At 37.6% G+C, this 20025-nt stretch overlaps 1 protein-coding gene and 1 long non-coding RNA gene across 5 annotated transcripts in view; one reads left to right on the top strand and one right to left on the bottom strand.

Annotated features, from left to right (window-relative positions):
- LOC116276372 overlaps positions 1-14226 on the bottom strand; it is a 39852-nt gene extending 25626 nt beyond the window's left edge. The window contains exons 1-2 of the long non-coding RNA XR_004185865.1: positions 14136-14226; positions 388-509 (exon numbers count right to left, since the gene is read on the bottom strand). This is a non-coding gene — a long non-coding RNA (uncharacterized LOC116276372). The remainder of the gene's footprint in view (positions 1-387; positions 510-14135) is intronic.
- The window catches only part of SNX16 (sorting nexin 16), a 53516-nt gene extending 39113 nt beyond the window's left edge, over positions 1-14403 (top strand). For 2 of the 4 annotated variants that reach the window (XM_003902917.5, XM_017962141.3), the window contains 2 exons: positions 394-513; positions 1279-3287. In XM_003902917.5, coding sequence (XP_003902966.1) covers positions 394-513; positions 1279-1375 — 217 coding nt within the window. In that variant the 3' untranslated portion in view covers positions 1376-3287. Of the gene's footprint in view, positions 1-393; positions 514-1278; positions 3288-14139 lie in introns of those variants that run through there. The other 2 variants (XM_017962140.3, XM_009213257.4) reach the window with 2 other exon arrangements.
- Positions 14404-20025: the final 5622 nt, after the last annotated feature.

Here is a 20025-nt window from a genome sequence, read left to right as displayed (position 1 = left end):
CATCAGGAAAATAAGCCGCTAACTGTTCAACAAGATAAACATTATTCATTTTAATCGTTGTTAAATCATTATTAAATAAATAATCACTATTAAATAGAATACCATTATTTTATTTAAGTGATATTTTAGTTTCTAGGCATTTATGCCAACTTTTCACATATGAAAGCTCTAGCTTGCCATCTCATCAGCATATCTTGAATTGATGCTAAAGTCATTTTAAATTAATCACAGCTACTAATTTCTCTGTTGACTTCCAGAGTGAGCTGTTTATTAGCTATGTGACTACATTAAGCCTTAACAGCTAAAGACTGCGATAGCTACATGTATTCACAACATTAAACATATGCCTGTTTTGTTCATAGAAAATAACTTGTTGCTATAACATACTTTTAGAACATTGTCTGTAGAACCTGAAGAATCACTGGATGTGTCAGAAACAGAAGGTGAACAGATCCTAAAGGTGAAGTCCTCTGCACTTGAGGTTGATCAGGATGTCCTGGATGAAGAATCTAGGTACATAATATTTCGTTTATGATAGCTTAATCCTTTGAATAATTGGAGGAAAGTGATTCTGATACTCTATAGAGTATTTTTTTATGAACTCAGTGTTACTGTATCACGAATCTACTAAGCAAGCAGAGAATGATTGGAGATATTTTAGGCTCTTCCTAAAAAAGTATCTTTGACATCAGGCTGTAAGTTTTCTCATTACTTACTTTAGAGCTGTGTCTGCATTAACTGGCCTCTGACTTGGGTAATTAATTAATTTTTAAAATATTGACAGATTACCTTAATGTCCCTCAATATCACCCTTTTTCCATTCAAAAAATAGGATACTATAATAGCAAACTACCCTTCCTACCTAATAGGAATGATGAAAAGGTAATGTATTTAAAAGCACATAGAGTTTTTATTGCATACAAATCCAAGGTAATTGTTAATAGTTTAGTGGTAATGGTCGACTGTAATTCTGAGAACAATTTTATGTTGATAAAGGTAATTACCAAGTAGATTTTTATTGGTAAATGGTAGTTTGGAGAGCTGAAAGTGTTTAAAACCTATCTCCAAGGGTCTTACCTGGCAATGACAACTTAAAAATATTAAATTTCTGATTGAATGTTTAAATACTCTTTTACATTAAATACTTTTACACTAAATACGTAAATATTCTTTCTATAAGGTAGAAGATTTTTAAAGGTAATAGTGAAATGAAATAATAGCATGCATCCAATCCTGTCATTGACACGTTGCTTTTTTTTTTTTTTTTTTTTTTTGCAGAGCTGATAATAAACCATGCTTAAGTTTTAGTGAACCTGAAAATGCTGTATCAGAGATAGAAGTAGCAGAAGTGGCATATGATGCTGAAGAAGACTAATATATCACAAGCGGTTCCCTCCATTTAGACTATTCAGCAAATTTAGAAGAGTGGCAAATACTATTTTAAAAGAAAAAAAGAACTGTAAAACATATAGAAAAGAGCAAGAATGCACATGTATGAAGTTTACATAAAGAATTTTTTTAAGTTATTGAGATAGGAAATATATTCACTGCTGCTTTTAATTTTATCCAATTATATTTAATACACTAAAAAAAAATCTTGTTGGAATTCTGTTATCAAGGCCCACATTCTTAAATACTGTGCATAAATTATTATGGTGTTTTGCCTATATATTGCTCCAAACTACTGTGTATATATGTATGTGTGTTAAATCACCAATTATATTAATCAAATGGAAATTAATTGCATGTTACTATCTGGGTGATATATTCTTCTTTATATCTCTGACATGACATATTTTCATTAATGGTATAAATCAGTGACCATCATAGTAAAGATAAAATTTAGTTGAGTTTTTAATGTTTACATGTTTACCATCTCTAAATAAAATTTGCTTATTTGAAATGTTAATGCTCTTCAGAAAAAAAAATGACTTTCTAGTACCAAAGGAAAACTACTTGAAAGAGCTGTAATCATATAGCTAACATGATAAGAAAGCCTTGATTTTAAAAGCTGATTCATTAATGTCAAAATACTTTAATAAGTGTCATGGTTATTAATATGTTGCATTTGTTTAGTTTCCACATAATCTTTATCTCTACCTACCTAGATTTCGTGAGTTTGCCTCTTTCAGAATACTACCTCCTTTTGTTAAGGCATATTCTTTTGAAAATATAGATTCTATATAAATAGGGGCTTATACAAAAAAAATAAAAAGCCATATATACTGCAAAGTTCCTAACTGGCTTGATTCCTGACATTACATTTTTATTTCTATATATGTGAAGATGTTATTATACTGTATTATGGCTGATTTTCTTTTTAATATATTTAGCCAAGTGATGCACTTTATGATCATTAAACTCTTTTGTGCCAAGTTTAATTGGTGGATTTCTTTAGTAAGTAGAGTTAGGAGAAAGAATTATGTAGTGCCTTTACTATTTCACTTTCTACAAAAGTCTCCTAGAGTCTATGAGTCAGCTTTATGAAAAAATGTTTGTTTATTTCAGCTTCGTGTACAGTCATTGAAAGTGCCTTGTTTCATTTTTATAGTGTGAAGTTATTTATTTTCTGTTTTCACTGTTTTGCATATTGCTGTTAATATGCATTGTAATCATGCTGGCATTTTGCAATCCCAGTCGGTATGCTTTCTAAAAACTGAGGGAAACTTACTGGAGAAGTAGAATAACAACCTCCATTTTTTTCTTTACTATCTAAAAGTTTATCAGTATCTTGATGTATATATTAAGGTGTGGCTGTTTAAAATTCTACTGACATATATCAACACATCCAATGGCTGTTGTTAACCTTTGGAGTAAAAAGGAGATAACTTTTTACCAAATAACCAAAAATTTTTAGTCTTTATCAAAGTGCACAGGTATGCTCTCAGAACATTTTTCACAACGTATATTAGTAATATGTTTGCTATCCTTAGAGACAGAAATGAATATAACAAGTTGATCTGCTTATTTATTAAAATTATTATTCTGGACTTGCAAAAGGCTTAAAAAGAACAATCATTTAATCAGTACAATTCTGAATCTTATATAACAGATCTTTGCCAAATTCTAGATATTATAGTGTTGCCTGTCTGTTCTAAAGTGAACCACCCACTTTTTCAATCTGGCTTTTTGGAAGATTGTATTTAAAGTTCTGCAAGGATGAAGAAAAAAATCTGTTAATTAGGTAAACCACTATTATTTATATTTATAATTTACTTTTTTTTACTTTTGTAATGCATTTTACTCCCAGTATTATGTTCATTTAATAAATTATTTTTTCACTACAACAGTAGCAGTGTTGTTCATATGTTGAATACCTTTTTCCCCCTCCATTTTCTATATTCTCCCTATCTTTTACAATTATTGTAAATTGAATTATATTTAAGTGGTGAATTTCACAGATGTGGAATGAGTCTGATTTTCTTTTTAGGTTTACACTTTATGTTGCTGATCATTTTTTGAAAGTCTTTGTGAATAGTTGCAATGCACTTTAACATAACCTGTATTAATAATTTTAAAAATTGAATGCAACTGAAACATAACATTTTTGTGGACAATCTTTTAACTTAACCTTTTAAAAATAAGTTTACATATAGTTAGTACAACCATAAGACAGCATTTTAAAATGTATCTACTACACTGAGATCAGCCATTTACAGCACATTTATTTAGAAAACCATGCTTAGATAAATTATGTAGTCTACTTCAGTCTGTGATATTAAAAGGGAACAGTGGCTTTAGATATAAAAAATAATTTGGTTTTGAAATGGATTTTATTACTTATAGAAACACATGAGTTTGGAGATTATGATAAGACAAGTTTGTATTCCCAACTAGCAGAGAGAGGAATCTAAATTTCATCCTCTAGGAAATCTTCAGAGAGCTACATATGTGATCCCCATTTTGGCTCTTCATAGAATTACTGTTACTGCATTACACTTTGTTTCTATGCTGTTGGCTCCTAATAGCAAACACAGTCATCAAAACATATTTTCAAGACATGTGTTTTTAAGGCTAATGGCTACTATTAAATATATCACATAGTGTGCCTTTTATGAAGACCCATAGGAGAAAGTTCTCTTGGGTCTTGATCTCAGCAAAATATGTGCTTCTCCTAAACAGTTGATTTTCAGTGGGGGTAGTGTGGGGTTTTTTTTCTTTGTTTTTTTTGTTTGTTTGTTTGGTTGGTTTTTTTTTTGAGACGAAGTCACTCTGTCGCCCAGGCTGGAGTGCAGTGGCACAATCTTGGCTCACTGCAGCCTCTGCCTCCCAGGTTCAAACAATTCTCCTGTCTCAGCCTCCCAAGTCACTGGGACCACAGGTACACATCACCATGTCCAACTAATTTTTGTATTTTTAGTAGAGACAGGGTTTCACCATATTGGTCAGGCTAGTCTGAAATTCCTGACCTCAGGTGATCCACCTGCCTCAACCTCCCAAAGTGCTGGGATTACAGGTGTGAGCCACTGCAACCAGCCTAATTTGTTTTTCTCTCTTTTTTCTATTAGCGGTTTTTTATTTTATTTTTATTATACTTTAAGTTCTGGAATACACATGCAGAACGTGCAGGTTTATTACATAGGTATACACGTGCCATGGTGGTTTGCTGCACCCCTCAACCCATCATCTACGTTAGGTATTTCTCCTAATGCTATCCCTCCCCTAGCCTCCCACCCCCCAACAGACCCCAGTGTGTGATGTTCCCCTCCCTGTGTCCATGTGTTCTCATTGTTCAACTCCCACTTATGAGTGAGAACATGCAGTTTTTCGTTTTCTGTTCGTGTGTTTGCTGAGAATTCGTTTCCGGCTTCATGTCCCTGCAAAGAACATGAACTCACCCTTTTTTTATGGCTGCATAGTATTCCATGGTGTATATGTGCCACATTTTCTTTATCCAGTCTATCATTGATGGGCATTTGGGATTTGTTTTCATCTTAAAGAGTCTTTTGGTTGCTCTCTTTGTCGTTTGGGCAGCTCTCTTTGTTGCTCCTCTTTCTCTTTTGGGCAGCTCTAGGCCAAATTGTAGTTCACTTGTATGGTTACGCTTTTCTGTTGTAATCATGACTTTATTTTTTATCTTCTTCCATTTTTTTCCCCTATTTTAGTTCTATTAGAACATACATATTTTGGGGGCCAGGTGCAGTGTCTCATGCCTGTAATTCCAACACTTTGGGAGGCCAAGCTGGGTGGATTGCTTGAGCTCAGGAGACCAGCCTGGATAGCATGCATGGAGAAACTCCATCCCTACAAAAAACTAGTCAGATGTGGTGGCCTGTGCCTGTAGTCCCAGCTCCTGAGGTGGAAGAATCACCTGAGCACCAGAGTTGAGGCTGCGGTGAGCTGTGACTGCACCATTGCCCTCCAGCCCAGGCATCAGAGCAAAATACTATTAAAAAAAAGAAAACGCCTTGAAAGAAGATCACTGAATAATATGGAATGCACTTAGAAATGCTAGCTAATGGTAAGCTATAGGTGGATTTTTGACTAGAGCACAGTATGAAGTCACGATCATGGTTTTCAGCCTCAAATCAAAACAGACCTCACTTGTCACTTTATGTATATAATTAGAGAAAATTAGATCAGTGTCATCTCAACATTAAATAATAAGCAATGCAACCAATGTATACTCAATAATGTTTTATTATAGTAGACATGGTGAGAGTAAGTATAGACCTTAAATAACGTTTGCAGCCTAGCTAATTGTAATCAAAGACATTAGCAGTAGTCAAATAGTGATTAAGGTGTGAAATGTAAAGCCCCACATTTGGGTTATTAAGCCTATAACTCTGGAGGACTCTAGAATTAGCTGATCTGCTAGTCCACGCTTCTATAACAGTTCCTTTGAATAGCAGACTGTTCACTGGCTAACACTACAGATACTTATATTCCTCTTCTGCTTTGCCACCTCTTAGATAGGAATGAGAAAAACTAAATACTCGTTTTTGCAGCTGCACTTGCAGTTAGCTTTGAGCCTGTCACAGTTACGACCAATGAGATAAATGGAAGTCTGCTGGTAGCTTCTGGGAAGTCTGTTCCCATAAGGCAAGCATGCTGCTGATACAGCCTTTCCCCCTTCCTCTCATTTTGATCTCAGATGATGTTCAGAGCTCCTATGGCAACCATCTGCAAACATGAGTGTGACAAGTCTGAGGGAAGGGTAAGAGAATCACAAAGATTCTGGCCACTTGCCAAGCAGCTGGAAGTTGTAGGTTTTTTGTTAATTGTACCAAGATAAAGACTATCTTAAAATTGTATTTTTGATTAAAGCTTCAGAAAAAAGAAAGTTTTTCAAAAAAAGTCTATTTTGTCTATGACAAATGTCTATGACATTTTGTTAGCAAAGACAATAGGAGGGAAAAAAATGGTTTTCTTGAAAGCTAAAGAGGAGAGAATATCTATCAGACATTCAAAGTCTCTTACCTCTGAGGTTCCTTTTGGTAAACAAAATATGTATGAAACAGAAAGCAGTCTATTGTATTTTCTGTGTGTGTGTGTGTGTGTGTGTATGTGTGTATGTGTATTAGTTTACTCAGATGGCTATAACAAAATGCCACATTCTGGGTGGATTATACAGCAGAAATCTATTTTCTCATAGTTCTAAAGATTGGGAAGTCCAAGATCAAGGTGATGGCAAGGTAAGTTTCATTCTGAACTATCTTCTCCTTCTTGTAGGCCGCCACCATTTTACTGTGCATTCAAATAATCTATTCTTTGTGTGAGTGAAGCGTTGAACAAACATTTTTGTGTTTCTTATAATTAGATGGTTCCTATCAGATCAGGGACCCACCCTTATTACTTCATTTAACCTTAATTATTTATCTCCTTAGTGGCCCTATCTACAATACAGTCACACTGGAGGTTAGTGTTTTAACATAAAATTGGGGAGGAGACATAAACAGTCCGTAACAGTAGAGTATGCATATAGCATCGTTAAATGTTTACAAAGATGTTTCTCAGTTCCAAAGATTAGTTTATTCCTTTATTTGTTCATTCAACAAACATGTTTTGGCACAGCTTAATAAAAATTATTAAGAAACACATGATCCCTTCCAGGAGTTCAGATATGGCTCTTTCTACAGGATAATCTGTGTGAAACAAGAAACATCTGTCTGGGAAAATAGTTTACATTTTGTTAGCGAAGGAGAAAAGTTGTTTCTCTTGAAAGCCAAAGGAGAGCAAAGTATCTTTTAGACTAATCAAAGGTGCCTTAACTTCTGAGAGTCTTTCCAGCAAACCACATTATGACTGTGCATCACTGTGGTTAATGTGGCACAGATATTCATGGTAAATTCATAGAGGTAAGCTTGGTAAACTATAGAGATGTGAGGGCCAAAAAGGAGGACAAAGATTGTCAAAAAGCAGAATTCTAACACATTGTAGTTACTTTCTTAAAAGATAGAAGACCATACCCAGCAGAAAGTTTGGCTCCAGTCTACTCAAGTAGTATTGTTCATATACTATTAATAAACTTATTTAAAATTTTTAAAATACAGCTGATATGCATAAATTCGGAAACAAAACAAATTCGTGGTAATCATCCATCTCTCTTGGGGGGAATAGGAATACCTAGGTGTCCTAAAAAGGATGCTACTAGTCACAAGGATTCAGGGTGCCATGAGTGTGAGCAGCACGTTTTATAGAGGAAGGGAAAACTGTGGCAGGCCTATTATGTGTGTATTTCAGGGTTGGAGAGTGTGGGGATTATTTCCCTTATACCTTAAATCGATCCATTTCTTTTCATCTCCACTGTCACAAAACTATCTCAAATGAACGATTACAATAGTCTTTTCCTTTTTCTTTTTTCTTTTTCTTTTTCTTTTTTTTTTTTTTTTTTTTTTTTGAGACAGAGTCTGGCTCTGTCGCCAGGCTGGAGTGCTGTGGCATGATCTCGGCTCACTGCAACCTCCGACTCCCTGGTTCAGGCTATTCTCCTGTCTCAGCCTCTCAAGTAGCTGGGACTACAGGCACGCGCCACCATGCTCAGTTAATTTTTGTATTTTTAGAAGAGACGGGGTTTCACCATATGTGGAATCTTGAAAAAAAGAGGAGTTGATATCCTAGAAGCAGAGACTGAGGAGGAGAGGAAGCAAGGGAAGACAGAAAACTGTTGGTCAACTGGGAGAAAGTTACAATTAGATAGAAGCAATATGTTGTGGAGTTTTATTGCAAGCGGGGTGACAATAGTTAACAATAGTTAAGAGTAAGTCAATGTATATTATAAAATAACTATAAGAGAGGCTTTTGAATGTTCTCACCACAAAGAAATGATAAATGTATGAGGTAAAAATGAATATGCTAAATACTCTGTTTTGATTATTATATATGTACCAAAACATCAAATTTTACTCCATGAATATGTATAATTGCAATGTATCAATAAAGAAATAAAGCAAACTTTAAAGAGGAAATTTAAAGAATGAAAAAAACTGATCTCACTAGCAATCAAATAAATATAATTGCAACTACAAGAAGACACTACATTGGCAAGAATGTGTTATGAAAACAGTGTTCTCACTAGAGTATGTGGAAATGAACTCTGTGCATTGCTGATGGGAGTGCAAATTTCTTTAAGTATATTTCTGGAGCTGATTTAGCAATATGTAGCAAAACCATTAAAAACATTCATAGCCTTAACATAGCAATTACATTTCTATGAACTTAAACTAATGACATATATGTGATATGTAAAGATTTAATTCAAAGGATGTGCATTACATTTATCACAAATACTTCAACTAAAAAGTTGCAAGAATTTAGAGGATTTGTTAAACACTGTATGGCATATAAAATTGCAAACTCTTTTGTACCCAATAAAATGAAGTCTTACATATAGCCAACAGATGAAAAAAAGCTCAATATCGCTCATCATTAGAGAAATGCAAATTAAAACCACAATGAGATACCATCTCAACCAGTCAGAATGGCTATAATTAAAAAGTCAAAAAACAACAGATGATGGCAAAATTGCAGAGCAAAGGGAATGCTTATACACTGTTGTTGGGAGTGTAAATTAGTTCAGCCACTGTGGAAAGTAGTGTGGAGATTCCTCAAAGAAAAAACAGAAATACCATTCAACCCAGCAATCCCATTACTGGGTGTATACCCAAAGGAATACAAATCATTCTGCCATAAAGACATACCATGTGTATGTTCACTGCAGCACTATTTACAATAGCAAAGACATAGAATCAACCTAAATATTCATCAATGGCAGATTGGATAAAGAAAGTGTGGTCCATTTACACCATGGAATACTATGCAGTCATAAAAAAGAATAAGATCATATCCTTTGCAGGAATACAGATGGAACTGGAGGCCATTATCCTTAGCAAACTAACACAGGAACAGAAAACCAAATTCTGCATGTTCTCAGTTTTAACTGGGAGCTAAACAATGAAAACACATGGACCCAAAGAGAAAAACAACAGACACTGGGTCCTACTTGTGGGTGGAGGGTGAGAAGAGGGAGGATTAGAAAAAATAACGATGGGTACTAGGCTTAGTACCTGGATGACAGAATAATCTGTACAACAAACCTCCATGACACAAGTTTACTTATACATGAAACCTGCACACGTACCCCCGAACCTAAAATAAAAGTTTAAAAAATAAAAAATGAGGATTAAAGATATTCATGATACACTACTTCTGTGGTTTCAATGTGTTCCCAAAGAAGCAGTCATTGGACATTTAATCCTCACTGCAATGGTGTTAGGAGGTGGGGCCTAATGGGAGGTGTTTAGGTCAAGAGGGCTTCACCCTCATTGATAGATTGATGCTGATTACAAAAGGACTTGAGGTTGAATTTAATTCCTTGCTCTCTCTTGCCATGTGATGTCTTTTGCCACGTTGTGATGCAGCAAGAAGGTTCTCACTAGATGCCAGTGCCATGCTCTTGGGCTTCCCAGCCTCTAGTACCCAGTACCATGAGCCAAATAAATTTCTTTCCATTATAAGTTACCCAGTCTGTGGTATTCTGTTGTAGCAACAGAAAACAGACTAAGACAACCACTAAATTAAAGAAGCAAGTTACAAAACTATAATTTCAGTTTTACAAGTAAAAAGATATACATGTATATATTTGTATACAGAAAGAATAAATATAATAATACCTGTGGTTATCTCCACTTGATGAAATTATGAAGTTTTATTTTCTTCTTTTCATAAATCTGTATTTTCTCAATTTCTACAATATGCATGTTCGTAATTTGTAAATATTACTTTTAAACTAATAAAAACTAATATGTATATTGCCCCACCATCTGCTGACTTATGGCAAATTCCTCAACATGTCTGTTTCCTATAAAAGGAAGATAATGCCATCCAAGCTATAGCATTGCTGTGGCCTAAATAAAGTGTGAATATGCTAAACCCAGCCTGTCTCATGGTAGGCACTCATGAATGGGTAAAATCTGACATTCAGCCTGTCCTGACTACCATTATCTTTGGCCATTCAGAAGAGTCGTCCATCTGTATGCCTAAACTACATGCCATAAATATTTTATTAAACTGATATTGGTGAACAGATCTAATGTCATTCATTAACTAACCATTTTATTTCAGTTGTTCACCCTAATCTTAAATTTTGAAGGCTTAAACAGGGTCTACCCAGGTTACAAATGACTTTTGTTCTAACTTCATTTCCAAGTTACACATTAGTAAATAGTGCTTTCTCAAACTAAACTTAAAACACCTTTTTAATCTATGAAATACTGGAAATCTGTGTAATGTTTTCAATAGGACACAATGGCTTTGAACTAGCAATTAAACAAGAATAATGAAATAATAGTTACAGATATTTATCTAGATGCATGGGGCTTGGAAAAAGCAGTTTAATTCGAAATAAAAGGTAAGTGGAGACTTGTGTGAAGAATTTAATGGGGGATTTCAAAGTAAGCTACGTCAAACACAAAGAGTTTTTACAGTAAGGCAGAGTTGTCCACCTCAACTCAATAGTTCAACAAACAAGGCAAAAGATTTAGGCCTTGAGGATACAAGTAAGCAAAGAGATAGCTTCCCAAATCCTTCCTGGTTCCTCATGGAAGCTGACTGCAGTTAGGTGGTTCCCACAGTGCACAGAAGCAACGCAACCACTGCGTCCTTCCCTGCCTTTTGTGTAATGAGCCTGGGGTGAAGCATATCAACCCTAAAGGACTGACCTAGTGCCTTGTAAGGGCTTCTTTTATATCATGGTCTGCTGCACAGGGGCTTATGAAAACATCGCACAGGGTTTTAATTTTTTTTTTTTTTTTGCATAAGTCTATCAATCACTAGCTTTAATTTTATGCTTGTTAATCAAAATGAGGGCTGTGCCTTTACTTAAAAATGGAATAAAAATATTCCTGTGGTGGCTGAAGAGGAGTTAGAAGACAGAGGAAGAAGTGAGAGTTTGCCTCCAATTGAATTAATAAAAGTATGCATGGTAAAATAAGACAAAAGTTACAATATCACGTGTACTCAAGCAGCTGCGAGAAAAGAAAGATGACCAGGAGAATATGGCAGATAAAATTGAGCCAGACAAAAGCAAGAGAGCACTCACTCAGTCTGGAAGGTTTATAATCTGGTATGTGCCAGCCCTCTATGCTTCAACTTGGTGTGTCAGGGATTTATTTAGTAGGATCTTAGAGAAATTGCTTTAGTAGTATGTTAACAACTTTATGTTCTAAATAAGACCTTTATAGTATGTACTAAAAAATATAAATAAAATAAAAGACAGTTGCCTTTTCTTTTTCAGCTGGATGATAATTACTCATTAAGGGTTGGTGTTGCTTACATGGATATATTTACAATACCTTGTTCAACACCTTTTAAAAAAATCTTTTGAGGCCGGGCTTGGTGGCTCACGCCTGTAATCCCAGTACTTTGGGAGGCCGAGGAGGGAAGATCACTTGAGGTTGGGAGTTCGAGACCAGCCTGGCCAACATGGTGAAATTGTGTCTCTACTAAAAATACAAAATATATATATATATGTGTGTGTATTTATATATATATATATATGTATATATGTTAGTCTGGCATGATGGCGCAGGCCTGTAGTCCCAACTACTCGAGAAGCTGAGGCAGGAGAATCACTTGAACCCGGGAGGTGGAAGTTGCAGTGAGCCGAGATTGCTCCACTGCACTCCAGCCTGGGTGACAGAGCAAGATTCCATCCCCCAAAAAAAAAAAAGAAAAATCTGTTGAGTTTACTTTACTTTTTTAAGCATTTTATGTCTGTAAACTGTTTTTTGATTTTCCCCAGTTCTTACAGCCCACAACCTTCCAAGCTCACCTGCCTCTTAGTCTAGTTCTAGTTCAGAGTATACTTTAAAATTCCACAGACTTCAAGTCTGGACTCTGTTTTCTAACAAGTGGGGCAAATTCCTTTGCATTTCTGAGCCTCCGTCCTTATTTAAAGGGAGGCAATACTAGTGCCCACCAGTCTGGTTTATTGAAAGAAGAACAGGTAAAGAGAATGTAAAGTATTCAACAGAGCACTTGGCATCTGCTGTGGCTCAGGAAACAGCACTGCAGCCGCAGGTCAGTGTGGACGCTGTGCATGTGCTAAGTGAGGCAGTGTGTGTTTTCCATGCCCACATAAAAATGTTTGCCAGTCAGAGAGTTATGCCTCATCCAGTGCCCGCTAAGCTGCTATGAAAAGATAATAATTCAGTCACAGTCTGGAAACAAGAAAAAGCTACCTGCAATGCTGAATTATCCACAGTCCTACAGTAGCTTGTAGACCTGCTTGGTGGTGATGGGCTCTGTGTTTGAATAGATTACTTCACAGAAATACATTTTCATTGCACCCATGTTGACAATACATTGGAGCTCATCATTTCAATCTCATCTCCTGTCATGCTTTTTCTGATTCACTGGCCATACTAGTCTTTTTCAGTTCAATGGGTGTTCCAAACATTTTCCCACCTCAAACCCCTCAAACACAACATTTGCTGTACGTTTTCTTTCTGTAGAAGAAGAAAGCCAAACCTTAGCTAGGGAAATCTCAACCTCCTGGTTCCGAAGGCTTTCCAGTAAATCTTGTTTTATTAAGCGATGCTTAATAATTATTTTATTTAACTGAAAGTTTAAATGAAACTTCCTATGTAAATGCATCAAACAAGTAAGAATGGTATTTAAGGACATAAAGAAATAGTAAAACTAAGGAAGTTGATCTATTTAAGGTCAGGTAACAAATTCCCTCAAGCTTTTTCTTGGAAACACTTTTCTTTTGGCTCAGTCTCACCTTTCAAACATATCAGAAAAATAATATTGATTTTGTGTATTGTCAAGGCATAAAAAGCTGATATGGAAGGCACTTTCTAAATTTTTCAAGATACAAAATGGTCACTGTGACTAAACATATGGTGTGCCTTTCTGCATTAGTTGGTTCCTCACCCAATTACATCAGGAGTTTTAAACTTCAAAATGTTTAAAAGTAATATTATCGATACTAGAACCCTAGGCACTTGAGGTCGGGGCGGCGGATCACAGTATCAGGAGATCGGCACTCATGGTGAAACCCCGGCCTCTACTGTGGACAGAAAAAAATTAGCCGGCGCAGTGGCGGGCCTGCAGTCCCAGCTATTCGGGAGGCTGAGGCCGGAGAATGCATGCGGAACCCGGGAGGCGGAGCCTCTGCAGTGAGCCAGATTGCCTCACTGCACTCCAGCCTGGATTTATTGTAGAGCGAGACTCCGCCTCAAAAAAAAAAAAAAAAAAAAAAAAAGTAAATATTATTTGAGTATACTTGATTCCACTTTTTTGGTCACTAGCTTCTGTTGAAGTGGAAGGGTACACTCTAAGAAAGTTAATTGAATTTAAAGATATTGAAATAAGAATTCCCTTCAATTCAATCAATATACCTGTACATGTTGAGATTACTGTTCATGTGCACGGAGTTTCTAGAAAAATGATGGCAACAAAAACACAATGTCTGCTGACCTTGGGTTCTGTCTACAAAGACCTCAGAAACATTTTAGGCATTGCTTTCAATTACTCAACACTCTATAATCTGTATACATTCAGGCATTCAATCAGCAAACATTACTGACCATCTACTGCATGGTAGGGCATGGGCTTGACATTTGCTATGATGAACAAGGCCCTTTGTTAACCTGCTACTTCTCCAGTCTCCTCTGCCAACCAATCCTCACCTAGCGCCCCAGCTCGGGACATGCTGTATCCCAGTGCTGCATGCTCTGTTCACTCCATAATAACCAGGAAGTTAGCCCTGTAGCACCCGTAACCTCCTCCTGTGGTGGACCACTTACTACCTTGGGCTGAACTCATTTATCTTGAGTCCATTACCACTGAAGGCTGACTCTGAGCAACCCTTCACTGCTTATTACATCACAGTGCTGGCGTGTACACCACAGAGGCTCAATAGATATTTGTTACACAAGCAGATTGTGACCAGTATCCAATATTTCAAAATAGGGTATATGGAAGTCTTAGATCCCAGTCAATTAATACTTTATAATCTGCTCTCAAGTAACATGGATCTAGGGGCTCTCATAACTAGAAATGCTTTAGAAAGTAGATGTCAACACTGACCCTCAGGGCAAAAATTCCTTTCATAGCAAACCTGTCATTTCCACAGAAGTAACTGTGATTTGGAAAGTTCTCCTGAAATGGCTGTAGGGTGACAGTTTGCCGACACCATCTACCTTGCCAGATTCAAACCCTAGAACAGTCATGCCTGAGGAGCCTGCCAAGTCTTCTGCTCCAAACCTCTCATTTTACAGATGAAATCACAAACCAGCAAGGTGACATGAACACAGTGAGTGGAAAACAAAGCTCTCTGGCTCCCAGCCTAATGATACTTTATTTCATACAAATGTCTCCTGTATTTGGTTATATCTGTGAACATTTCATGGGTGATGGATCAGGGCAGTTATCTGTGAATTATACTCCCACCACAGCCAGTGGAAGGAGAGTTCTCAGTCTTGTCCCTGATTCCAGGTTCCAGTTCTACCTCTTGGGCCTGGGATGATGAGGAGATTGGTGAGTCACATTTTAATACCATCAACCAAGGGTCAACAACTTCCACCCAGCCTGAGGAAGCTGCAGGCATCATACCCACCTCCCTACAGTGAAACTGCTGCCCATTCCAATGCCATTCACGCACGCACTGGCCCAAAAGCTTTTGAATGAAGAGTCATCCTGATCTCACTAAAACAAACGCTACCTCATTAGGTGCTATGACTACACCATGGACCCTGAGCCAGGATGGAATAAGGCCAGGAGTTAGAGGGTGAGTCAGCAGAATAAAATGGCTACTTAGGAAACTCCACCAGACATAGGAAAAAGGTGGGGCAAGACGATATCCATCACCCTCCCCTGACATCACAGCCACTCTTTTTTTTTTTTTTTTTTGAGAAGGAGTCTAGCTCTGTCGCCCAGGCTGGAGTGCAGTGGCCGGATCTCAGCTCACTGCAAGCTCCGCCTCCCAGGTTTACGCCATTCTCCTGCCTCAGCCTCCCGAGTAGCTGGGACTACAGACGCCCGCCACCTCGCCCGGCTAGTTTTTTGTATTTTTAGTAGAGACGGGGTTTCACCGTGTTAGCCAGGATGGTCTTGATCTCCTGACCTCGTGATCCGCCCGTCTCGGCCTCCCAAAGTGCTGGGATTACAGGCTTGAGCCCCCGCGCCCGGCCTCACAGCCACTCTTAAAAAGGTCTCTCTCTTCACAACTCCCCACTTCTGTCCCCAGACTCAACGTTCACTTCCAGGACAGGTTCCTGAAGAAGGATTGAGGCCCCTGCTCTTCAGGTTTAGCAGCAGAGAGTGAGCCAGTGCTCTTCACCCTCTCTGTGCCAGGTCTTGGGAGAGGGTTAAGGAGCCAATGTAGTGGTTGCCCCATGAGCACGTCACAGCCTCAGCTGAAGAACAAAGACCCAACAGGCACAAATGCAGGAGGCACACCATGGGTGGATCATGACTTATCTCAGTGAAGGAATCTTCATCTAAGAATTGTTTTCCTCCTGCAGACAAACCAGAAGATGAACCTTCCACCCTCTTATCAATCTGCAGAGATTCCTTCCAAATTCAGACAGGACATTCAACATTTAGAACAGAGACATAGTAATCAAAGGTTATGATAGTTTAAGGTGGATATAACACATTCTAGGGAAGGTTCATTCCTCCTTGTCACAGGGGCTACAAGTGAGACGTTGACTAAGCACAGTGAGAAGATGGTTGAGTGAGAACTTGTAGAATATTAGTCTTAAACTCTCTTTCGATGTAACTTTCTTTAGTGCAGGTTTCTCTTGTGGCACCAATATTACTTCATTACACTTATCTGTTTATATAATTCCCTTTTTTCAACTGCATTAAAGGATAAGACCTTATCTTTTTACCATTGTATGACCACGACCTAATTAATATACCTGAGAGACAGTAGGAGTTTAATAAATAAATCTTGTATAATCACATTTAGCTAGATTTTCGGAAGGTACTATACAGATTGGTTAGAAGCTTTCACGTTAACAAGAAATAAGTCTTACATCTTATCTCCGTATTTATATAAAATCAAAATACTAAACAGAATCTTACTCTCATAAACTGAGTACAACTCATGAAAATAAACTACAATTGTCTGTTTAAACTTTACTGCTTGGAACAGAAAACTAAGTACCTGTGTTCTCAATTCCAAATGGGAGCTAAACACTGAGTACACAAGGACAAAAAAAAAAAAGGAGTGGAGGATCAACAGACACCAGGGCTTACTTTAAGGTGGAGGGCGGAAGAAGGGTGAGGATCAAGAAACTACCAGTCAGTACTATGCTTATTACCTGGGTGATGAAATACTCTGTACACCAAATCCTTGAGACATACAACTCACCTATAAAATAAGCCTCCACATGTACCCTCTGAACGTAAAAGTCAGAAGGAAGGAAGGAAGGAAGGAAGGAAGGAAGGAAAGAAGGAAGGAAGGAAGGAGAGAGAGCGAGAAAGCAAGCAGGAAGGAAGGAAGAAAGGAGAAAGAGAAAGCAAGAAGGAAGGAAGGAAGAAGGAAGGAAGAAAAAAGAAAGAGAAAGAAAGAAAGAAAGAAAGAAAGAAAGAAAGAAAGAAAGAAAGAAAGAAAGAAAGAAAGAAAGAAAGAAAGAAAGAAAGAAAGAGAAAGAGAGAGAAAGAGAAAGAGAGAGAGAAAGAAGAAAGAAAGAAAGATTGAAGACCAGTATGTGTTGTTCTCTGCATGGACCTCGTCTTTAAATATATTTAAATTGTGAGAATAATTGTTTTTGTCTTCACAGTCAATTCCTCCACATTTGACTGAGCGTTAAATCACAAATGAATTCAGTTTTTCCTGGCTATCCTATTCTTGCTTCAAATTTTTGTGATTTGTACTCAAGTCGTATCATGTATTTTACTTATAGGATCTTGTAATTTTCCTGTTTATTTGTTCACACTTCATCGCTGGCATAAAAGATTTGACCCTATCGGTTTTCTTTCTATGACTCGATTTTAATGCTTATATGCTTTAAGAAGTAAGTTCTAAAATTTAAAAAAAAAGAAAAAAGAAAAAAAAAAACCGTTCCTGCTTATGGTAGACAGAATAATGTCTCCTCCCCGCCCACAGATGTTCACATCCTTATCCCCAGAACCTGTAAATATGTGGCCTTACTTGCCAAAAGGAACTTGGACAATTTGATAAAAGTTAAGGACTTTGAGATTGAGAGATTATTCTGGATTAACTGGGTGGGCCCCATTAAACTGTATAGGTCTTTAAAAGCAGAGAACATTTCCTGGCTATGGTTGTGGAGCGATATGACCATGGAAGGAGGATTCAGAGAGCTGCTGGCTTTGAATATGGGAGGAAGCAGCCATGAGCCAAGGAATGCGGATGTCCTCTACAAGCTGGAAAAGGCCAGGAAACAGATCCTGCCCTAGGAAACAGATCCTCCCCTAGGGAATGCATGCTACCTCACCTTGATTTTAGCCAAGGGAACCCGGATCTACAGAGATGTCAGATAATGTATTGGTGTCCTTTTAAGCCACTATGTCTGCGGTAATTGGTTATAGCAACAACAGAAAAACCATACATAACCCAAACCCTAGCAACTCACAAGCTAGAAGGAAGCTCTCTGAACTTGCATTTCCTCATCTATAAAAGTAGAGATAATACACGCTAAAAGACTCCTGTGAAGATGAAATGCAATGAAAAATGCAGAAAGCTTAATTCAGTGCCTGCAACCTCCGAAGTGAGGGGAGCTGTTCTCTGAATTAACTGGGATGTGAGCCCCACAGCCACTTACAGTCCCGTAGTTGGCCTCCCCTCTGTTCTCCTGGGGTGAAAAGCGTTCTTTCTGAGGATGCTGGTTAGAGAAGTCACCTCTATTCGCATGCGCTGGGCTGGGCAAGATCCTTGGGTCTCATAAACTGTTTGAGAAGCAATAGTAGACTTCCCAGGCGACCAAGGCATCTCCCATGTTCTATAGTCCCAAGACACCAGCACTGAGGAGGAGCGGGCCACCCCCAGGTGTCACCGCAGCCCTGTTATTGGCCCCTGCAGCTTTGCTTTCCTGGTCTGAGATGATACACCCTAGAGGGAGACGACCAGTAACAGGATTCCAAAGACCATATACTCTCAGACTCAGTTAAACCATATGGCTTGCCTTGTTGCCTCGTTTAGAAATAGTTATTTTCCATTCTAAAGTTTCGATGAATAAATCCAATTTTGCACAACGGAGATGCCTGCAGCCGGTTTTAGCTGGCGCTTGGTCCTCGCATTGACGATGAGTTTAGAGCGCCGCCTAGTGGGAACAATGAGAGGCAGCAGTGACAACATTTTGTAGAGGAAAAAACTATGAAGGGAGACGTCGGGAACGTTATAAATAGAAAGTCCCAAGGTCCTGGTGATGGGCTGCTGTTTTATGCGCTTGCTTGACCTAAATGAGCCATATCCCAAGGTGACTAGCTCATCTAAAAAGGCGTCCTAGCTGCATCAGGATATTCATCTTATCTAGGTCTCAAACATCCTAAATAGTAGTGTATTTCATTTACTGTAGAATATTTTGGTAAATTTTCCCCCTTTATTTTCATAAGGCAGAAACATGAAATTGACCTTTTCCTTAGAAATTTTCATATTCGAAATATTAAAGGTTATTACTGAGAATGTTGAATTTTAATAAACTTTAAGTTTATTCATTTCTATTGTTTTGTCTGTTTTTCACTAGGAATCCAGCTACACACCATTGAGATATGTTTGTTTCAAACAGATTTTAATAATTCTATAGCAGAACTATTCCCTATATTACCCTTTTCTATTCTCTCACATTCTGTTTAATTTCTGAAATTTTTCCTTATTCTTTAGCTCAATTTTTTTTACTTCAACTAGTTTTCTGAAAGGATTATATTTAATAACTTTTTGTCACCTTATTTTGGAAAAATAAAATCTCTCTTATTTACTCCGTACCTTTCTTTAGAGGAAGAGTATATTGAAAGAAGTGGTTTTGCTCAAAGAATTTTAAATATAGAAAGCTGCTACTTGACTAGCTGAAAACGGGACATTTTTCTATAATGTCAAAACACATCATAGAAACTGAGAAACTTGCTGGATTTTATACCACTTATCCAACTTCTCTTCCTTGGTTGCAATTTCCACTAACTGGATGTTAGCCATCCCCCTCCACTCTATCCTCTTCTCTACACAGAAGTAATTTGCTGACTCCAAACCCTGTCTGTTCTACAGATTATCCCCTGAGTGCCAGCCCTACAGTAATAAACTGGCATTAAACATCTCCACTTCAATGTTGAAAACCAAACGGATCCTCTTCCTCCCACGTACATCTGCTCCTCTTCCTAAAATCCTTTATCTCATAGAAAATGGTACCACCATCTGCTGCACCACCCAAACCGGAATTGGGGGATAACTATAATTCCTCCCTCCGCGTTGACCTCCCCCAAATCCTATTGCCACTCTCAATTCACTCTTTCATCATCTTCTGCCATGATGATTTCTACATCATGTTTCTCAGTGGTTCTCCCTGTTGTCCCTTTCCAGTAAATTCTGTTTTTCGGTGATAGATTGAGCTCTGTACG

This window comes from Papio anubis, chromosome 8 (genome assembly GCF_008728515.1).
Source record: "Papio anubis isolate 15944 chromosome 8, Panubis1.0, whole genome shotgun sequence".
In the NCBI taxonomy this organism is placed as follows: Eukaryota; Metazoa; Chordata; class Mammalia; order Primates; family Cercopithecidae; genus Papio; species Papio anubis.
Note: the sequence above shows the minus strand (reverse complement) of the source record. Positions and strands in the feature narration are given on the sequence as shown.